Source organism: Lucilia sericata, unplaced genomic scaffold (genome assembly GCF_015586225.1).
Source record: "Lucilia sericata isolate MDLA Ls3-8-SP2 unplaced genomic scaffold, ASM1558622v1 Contig000015F_arrow, whole genome shotgun sequence".
Lineage (NCBI taxonomy): Eukaryota > Metazoa > Arthropoda > Insecta > Diptera > Calliphoridae > Lucilia > Lucilia sericata.
In genome coordinates this window covers 1,417,295-1,425,171 of record NW_023994054.1, presented here as the reverse complement: position 1 = coordinate 1,425,171, position 7,877 = coordinate 1,417,295, and the positions used below count along the sequence as shown (strand labels likewise).

General features: G+C 32.8%; 2 protein-coding genes across 2 annotated transcripts; one reads left to right on the top strand and one right to left on the bottom strand.

Moving 5' to 3' along the window:
- The first annotated feature begins 630 nt into the window (after nucleotides 1–630).
- On the top strand, nucleotides 631–2,427 carry LOC119605293 (HSPB1-associated protein 1). Its single transcript, XM_037958325.1, has 3 exons — nucleotides 631–1,152; nucleotides 1,598–1,964; nucleotides 2,027–2,427. The coding sequence occupies exons 1-3, from the start codon at nucleotides 689–691 to the stop codon at nucleotides 2,387–2,389; spliced, it is 1,194 nt and encodes a 397-aa protein (XP_037814253.1). The 5' UTR covers nucleotides 631–688; the 3' UTR covers nucleotides 2,390–2,427.
- On the bottom strand, nucleotides 2,406–6,556 carry LOC119605283 (programmed cell death 6-interacting protein). Its single transcript, XM_037958313.1, has 6 exons — nucleotides 6,162–6,556; nucleotides 5,763–5,881; nucleotides 5,409–5,690; nucleotides 3,713–5,308; nucleotides 2,956–3,147; nucleotides 2,406–2,894 (listed from the first exon to the last, which is right to left on the bottom strand). Exons 1-6 carry the CDS (start codon nucleotides 6,371–6,373, stop codon nucleotides 2,776–2,778), a joined length of 2,520 nt encoding a protein of 839 aa, XP_037814241.1. The 5' UTR covers nucleotides 6,374–6,556; the 3' UTR covers nucleotides 2,406–2,775.
- Nucleotides 6,557–7,877: the final 1,321 nt, after the last annotated feature.

The window sequence follows — 7,877 nt, the reverse complement described above, 5'->3', positions numbered from 1 at the left end:
TATTATTTTGTAGAACATCACTGTCTTTGTGCTGAAGACATCTCTGCATTTTGGAGACATTTTTATTTTGTTTTGTACTTCTCTGTTAGTTTACATATGAACACACACACACACACAAACATTCGTATATGCAATTTTTCCTTGTACATGTATCTCACTTCATAAAAAATATTTTACACTTAATAAAAATTGCATTTAAATTAATTTCAAGCCGATTTCATTTTAATTTAATTATAAAACTGTAAAGCAATCAACATAAAGCTTTACTTTTAGCGTAAACAAAATACACACATACTTTGCAAAACATTGCCAAATGCCAGCATACAGCTGCAGAATTTTTACAAACACTTTAATTTTATTAATAAACCATATAGTTTTTTACAAAACCTTCATTTTCTTTATATAACAAGACGTTTCCACTAACACTTTAAGCTATTTTCACAATTATTATTTACTTTTTAACACTATTTTAAGGAAAAAACTCCGGACGCGAAAAGATTTTGTAAGGTTTTTATAAAAACTAACGGTAAACTGCCATCTTAATATTAAATTTCCTTTTTTTTGCGAGCATTTACATGTTTTGTAGAGTTTTTTCCCACCAAACAGCTGTTTTTTGTTTACATTTTTTGCAATTTGTTTTGCTACAAGTATTCTTATTCATTTACATATAACAAATTATATCGACAAAATGAACAAAAACGATATAAAACCATTAAATTTTAGAGAAATTATTTTAAATACCAGACTGCCGGTTGTCTTTAAACAATTTCCTCTTAATTGGGCTTGTTTCCAAGATGGCCTAGAGGAATGGTGTAAAACATTTGATGCGCTAAAATCTTGTGCAGCAAATTTTGAGCGAATAACAAAAAATGTTGCTGATGAACCGCAATGGGAACGTAAACGACAAACAATACAAATGACTGCCGGACAGTTTTTAAAGGAACATAGCAAAGATTGTGATTATTGGTCCGGTTTGAATTATAAACGTCGACATGAACTACCAGCTAAATGTACGAGTGGTATAGATTTTTCCGCCTTTGGATTTCCACAGGCGGCTGATGACAGCACTTTGTGGTTAAGTTCAAAAGGTGCCAATACTCCTTGTCATTATGATAGTTATGGCTGTAATATAGTGGTGCAAATTTTCGGAAGGTAACATGTTTTGCAATTAACTTTTAAGATATAGTCAGCAGCATGTTCTGCATCAAATCGAAATAGAAGAGACCAAGCATGAAGTAGTATTAACTTTTAGCAATATTTTTGAAGTAAAGAGTACTAAATAACTGAATTTTTTATCTATTGATTGGGTGTGAACTAGTATTGATTAGTCTATTGACTGGACTAAGTACTAGTCACCTAAAACGCAAACGGCCCTATCTAACATTTGTTGGACATTTGTTTTGATGCAATACATTAGAATCAACAATAAAATCGATTTTATATTTTTGTTTAGTTAAGGCCGTTTGCGTTTCAGGTATTATGAAATAGTCCATTGACTAGATGACTAACTGTACTATTGGCTGGTTTATTTACTAGTCTGGTTTGTTTACTAGTCGTGTTAGAGATTATACTTTCTAACTTGTTTTCCTTTTTTTAGAAAATCCTGGTTATTATTCCCACCCAATACAAAGCTTACCACTACTCGCATACCTTATGAAGAGTCCAGCATTTATTGTAAAGAAAATTTCTATTGTCCTCCGTTGCTAAATGTGAAGGAGTACGTGGAAAAATATAAAAATCTAGCACACCATATTATACTAGAACCAAATGATGTCTTAATTGTACCCAAACATTGGTGGCATTATGTAGAAGCTTTAGATATATCGCTAAGCGTTAATGCATGGATTCCCTTGGAATGTGATTTGGAACAACAAATTGAGGAATGTATTGTAAAATATTTAATTGAAAACTTTATAAAAGATTATGCAGACGAAACCAAGAAATATATTATGAATCCAAATCAGGTAAGTTTTATTATTACATATTTCCATTTACGTACTAATATTTTTTAAAATTTATTTTTCAGCTTTTAAACTTTAACACAAAAGAAGAATTATTTGAAATTTTAAAATATCTCTTAGAGAAATCTTTGGAAAATTATCCAGCTAAGAAAAACGGTGAAACTGTTTATGATTATTATTATTTAAAAGAAGATAATGTGGAAAAATTATTACAAAACTTTAAAAATATTAAAAAAGTTACACCTATGTCAGCAACAGAATTTGAAAATTTATTAAAAACAAATACATTACGTTATACGGCTAATGCTGAAAGTAATAGTAAAGAAAATAGTTTAGATTTTGTAGAAGAAATTTTAATTGATAGTATTTGTGCTCCGCAAATAGTAGAAGCAATTAAGAAAGAATTTTTCAAACGCTATAAGCAATAAAAATAAATTGTTACCATTTTTTTTTCTAAATGTTTATTGGTATATTTATGTTTTAACTCTATAAAATTCACAATACATACTTGCAGCAAATTTCTAAAATATGTTAGAAATGTGTTTTTTACTTGTTTTAAAAACAATTACATAATTTTAAGCCAATAATAAAACAAAATAATTATAATAATAAATAAAAACACCAAAAATAATGATTATATTAATAATTACTAAAACAATAAGGGTGTATAATTTTAAATTTCATTTTGTTCTAAAGGTTGTAATAATCTAAAAATTCATTAATTGAATTAAAGCAAAAGAAAATGTGATAATACATAAACTTAAATGAAATAATAAAATAATAAAGTTTCATAAAAATGCTTTTATTCATTTGTCTACCAGCCTGGTGGTTTTTGATTGGGATAACCTCCTTGCTGATTAGCAAAGCTGCCAGGGTAAGTGCCATAATGTCCAGGTGGTGGTCCTTGTGGAAAACCAGCATATTGATAGGCATCTAAAAAATAATGTTAAACATTTAATAAAGTTCAATTAAAGTTTAGGTGATAACCACTTACTTCCTGGATATGGTAATGTAGCATAAGGATTGAAACTTTGTGGCATTGGTGGTGGTACATATGATGGATATGGAACATTGGGTCCAGCACCATATGGCATAGGCATACCTTGAACAGCTTGTGGATAGGGTATGTTACCAGCGGCGGCAGCAGTTGGTGCAGCTGGTGCTGATGTTGCTGCCGAAGGGGTATCTAAATTAAAAATGTAAAATAGAATATTAATAAAAATCTCTTTTTTAATTTATAGAAAACGTATGCTGAACTTTTCATTTATAAATAAATTTCGCAAAGTAATATAAGGACCATCTTTATATTATTTAGCCATCTTTTTAGTGACCTCAGTTTCTCCGAGTCATTTGGCGACATCAGAAGACTTTACATTCAAATCAGTCAGACGTAAGTGTAAAATCTCTGTTCTATGTACTGTCCTAAAAACCCATGTTCCCATAACGTCCGAATTGTGCCTTCCTAAATTCTGGACCCTTTTCATCCTTCGACCTTTTTTGTTTAACATTTTTGTTCTCAATTTTGGTTCCACGGGAATACACAATCAGCCTATCCACGCAAAGATGGGCAAATAACATACAACAATGTTAATGACTAGTTCTGAGGTCATAATCATACTTAACATTAGGATGTCATAATAACGATGGTATATAGGCCCTCGCATCGCGGTTACCATTGGCGAATAAAATTTTACATTTTCACAAAAACTTCAGCAAATAGCGTTTTCCAAATAATAAACAATGTTACTTACCACTTCCACTGCCCGAAGTTGAGGAATAATGTGATGGCAACGATGGTGTAGGTCCTGGTGCCTGGCGACTTGATTCGGTTGTCAAATCTTTGAGTAATTCCTCTTTCTCGGTTTTGCGTGCAAAACAGAAATCAGATATTTTATTTTGGAACACAACCAGTAATTCGGTCAAATCATTATAGAATTTAGTACCCTCCTTAAGATTTCCCAATAACTCAATGAAACTATCGTAAGCAGTGGCCAATTCTTGACACAAAGTATCGCGTGAATTGCCACTTGAGCCAGTTTCCGCTACAAATTCACTATGAGCTACCTGTATATCAGTAACCAAAGATTGTTGACGCTCAACACTTTCTTTAACTTGTCCCTGCAAGGGATTTAGGGTTTCACCGATACGCTTAAGCGATAAAGCTGGCTCATCAATAGCACCATCTTTACGTAAAGCTTCCAAGAATTCATCTTTCATATTGAAAGTAGCAGATTTCAATTCAGATTCTATGGCATCACGTTCGGCCTTAATGGTTTCAACAGCTTCCATTAGTTGTTTTAATTTTTGCACACTGGCACAGTTAGGGTCTACACTGCCACCGGCAGCTGGCATGGATTGTTGTAATTGTTCGATAGGCATAGACAAAAGTTCAATGCCTTTTTGATTCTTCTCAAATTTCTCACGTACAATCTTATCAGCCGCTACAGCATTATTAATAACTTCGCGATATTTCTTGGCATTGGTACGAAACATTTCGGTTAGTTTATCGGATGAGATACGAGTCCATTTCTCTTTGAATTGTGAACGCAATTGATTGTCGGAATCACGTTCTTCATCTAACAATCTTTCGGTTTCATCCAAAATTTCACGATTGCGATTCAACAACTCGGGCAATTCTTTTAAATGAGTTTGAATGCTTTCAATACCACCTTTCTGGCGAACTTCATTGGCTTTTTCGATTAATGAAGGTGGCAAGCCAGAACCGCCATCGGTAGTTTCAACAGCAGCTGGCAAATTAAGGCTAGCCAATACACCATTCAAAGTTTGTGTAGCTTCGCGTAATTTCATTATTTCCGTATTGATGATTTCATTCTTGCGCATATCGGAAGCCTGCAAGGCACGATGTAATTCAACTGGTACCAATTCCTTGAATATATCATCGAAATCTTTAGCCATTGGTGTGGCTATAGGTAATGGCTTTGCCAGCTGCGCCTTGCCCGGTGAAGCTACAGCATTTATATCTGGTATCATTTCATTATATATTAAATCATTGTCCTTTGTTGATTCGGCCAAATTACGTTTAGCCTTATTAAAGTATTCCTCCAAATACGTGGGATTGCCGGATCTAGTTTGAGCTGCTTTAAACAGATCTACAGCATTTCGTAGGCGAGCAATTTCCTCACCAATCTTCTTAGCCGCACGACAAGCTAAACTCTGATAGAGTTGTGTCAAGGCATGGAAACCAGCTTGTTTGCCTGCTATGGTGGGAATCCATTCTTTTTCCCACAACGAACGTACAGACTCCTTTTGCATGGCTCTCAAAACATCAGCATAGAATTCTTCACATTGACAGCAAAGTTTTGCAATGATATTTTCTTTCATGTTGTCTAAAATTAATAGAAAAGTTTATAAAAGTGAAATGTAGTGTCGGACCTACCGACAGTGAAATATATCATTTTTTAATCAACACAGAGTGTTTGGACTTACCCTTAATTGCCTTCATTATGAACACTTCCTGGGCCTGAGAAATCATTAAAGCCTGCAAACATGTTAATGTATCCTGATTTAGATCTGGAGTCGGCTCTGATGGTACAGCTGCTGGCACTGCACCCTTTAAATACTGGAATATGCCAGCACTTTGTTGCAAAAGCTTTAGAGCCAATTTAAGACCCTCATCGCTATCCATAGATTGGGTAGCAGCGACATGGCTTTGCAAAGCAGCTATATTGAAAAGTACACATACTTTTTCATACAACAACGAAGTATGGGCTATTTAAAAAAAAATCAATAGAATTACATATGTATGTACTTTATCTGAAGCAGCCGGTAATTAAAACTTACTTAAACTTATTCTTCCACCAAATATTGTACCCTTATCGAAAGCATCCTTCCATTTGAAGGGTATTTGTAGTTCGTTGACTGGTATTTTCGTTTCCAGCATACAAATCTGATCATAGTAGCTAAAGTAAATAAAATATTTTAAGAGATAAGACCTTAGATAGTAAATAATGTAAACAAATCGAAAATTAAAGTAGTGCTGATATTTTTTTATTTTACTTTTATAGTACCATGATTAATAACATAACAATTGTTTTTGTTTGGCAGTCAATTTATTATAACGACGTCATGCCTATGGCTTATTAAATATATGACTCATTTAATGTTATGGGCACAATTTTCCTTTTATTTCTACATAACCCTGGTCAGAAAAATTCCAATTGGAAGAAATTATTTACTTACGCATATACTATTTCCAAGGAAGATTCGTATTTTTCGAAAAATTTCCATATCGATGAATTGCGTTGACGGGCAAATTGTTGCACAGCCGTCTTATAGGTTTCTTTTGCCTCAGCAGTAGCTCCACTATATGTACTTTGTATAAGATTGTTTAGGGGCTTCTCCACATCAACTTCGGAGGGCTTTTTCAGTGGCACACCCAATAATTTAGACATGATTTCTTAGGAATTTCTTGTTTTTACGCAATATATCGGTTTTTTGCTGAGCCGTCTATTAATTTTAAACTTTACTTATTATTTTTGTTTGTATGTGGAGGAAAATCCAGTTCTTTTTTTAATTTATCTACAATGATGACGACTTTTTCGGCAAATGTTTACGACAGAGCCCTGCGCCGACAAATATTAACGGCGGCGGCGTTTGACACTAAATATGTCGGCGGCGGATTAAAATCGACTGTAAGCCGGCTAAGTTTTCAACTACGTTTAGTTTTTAATTTTTCTACGATTTTAAATAAAAACGGAATCCGAGAGATCAGAAAGTGGGATTTTGGAAGCAAATATATTGTTTATAACACCAAAACAGAGCAAGCTCAAAAGTTGTGTGAGAAATTATGCAGGGATGAATAAAAAATTCTTAAAAATTAAAAACAAATCCTTTATCCAAGTTTTAATAGGATCTACCGATATTTAACCCTATCCTCCATATAAAACATAATGCAGAAAATCAGTTTCTAAAAAAATTTGCATTAAGAAAATGATCAATAACGTAAAAACAAAGATTTTTTATTTGTTTATTTAATAGCTATACCCAGTGTGCTGTGCTACCCTAAAAGCAATATAAATAAGAAACCCACTTAACGATTTTGATGATTCTAATGGATACAATGGTTTTCCAGATATACAATTTGTTACATATGGGAGACTCCACGCAAATTATTGCAATTTCGCCAATTATTCCGAACGTTAATTAAGATTTTAATTTAATCTATGAAAAATTTGAATAATGTAATAGCTTCCCAGATATACAAAATTTTGTATTAAATTCATATGGGAAGTGCCAAGCCCCCCATTGAAAGTCCGCCCGTTATTCTCTAAATGTTCTTCAGTAAAATTTGAAGATTCTAGCTCTAATAGTTTTTCAGATATACGAATTTTTCTATTTAATTCAAGCCCCCCAGATGAAAGTCCGCCCTTTTTTCTCCAAAATGTTCAGATGAATATTAAAGTTTTTCGTGCAAAATTTTAAAAATTTAGTTCTATTAGTTTCCCAGATAAACGAATTTTTGTATTTAATTCATATGGGAGGTTCCGCTCCCCTCATTGGTAGTCCCCCAATTGATTACCCAAAATGTTTACATGGATGTTAAAGTTCTTCCAGAACAACATCATTTAAAAGGATCACAAAGAGATTGAAAAATATTCCAAAAGTTTCACTTTGAAAACATTATTAGAGTGTATGAAAACTCGCAACTCTAAAGGCAGACTATTCCTATTTTAGCGGTAATTTATGATTAAAATAAGTAAGAAGTAAGAGTTATATTCGGTAAATCATATGTCGTAAAAAAGCAAATTTTAATTGTATGTCTATAGGTTCAACATTATATAAAAATTCAAAAAATACCTTTTGAAGAACGAAAAAGTACCAAAAAGTCCCGTTTTATATGTTATCACTTAATCCGGGCTGTATATTCTCAATTTCATGTTTCTAGGTTCAATATTA

Excerpts from the sequence above, each read along its gene's own strand:
- LOC119605283 (XM_037958313.1), bottom strand. The coding sequence starts at position 6,373 with ATGTCTAAATTATTGGGTGTGCCACTGAAAAAGCCCTCCGAAGTTGAT. Across the intron at positions 5,882-6,161 it reads TCCTTGGAAATAGTATATGC|CTACTATGATCAGATTTGTA; the intron begins GTAAGTAAATAA and ends TATTTACTTTAG. Across the intron at positions 2,895-2,955 it reads TACATTACCATATCCAGGAA|ATGCCTATCAATATGCTGGT; the intron begins GTAAGTGGTTAT and ends ATTATTTTTTAG.
- LOC119605293 (XM_037958325.1), top strand. The coding sequence starts at position 689 with ATGAACAAAAACGATATAAAACCATTAAATTTTAGAGAAATTATTTTA. Across the intron at positions 1,153-1,597 it reads GTGGTGCAAATTTTCGGAAG|AAAATCCTGGTTATTATTCC; the intron begins GTAACATGTTTT and ends TCCTTTTTTTAG. Across the intron at positions 1,965-2,026 it reads ATATTATGAATCCAAATCAG|CTTTTAAACTTTAACACAAA; the intron begins GTAAGTTTTATT and ends TTTATTTTTCAG.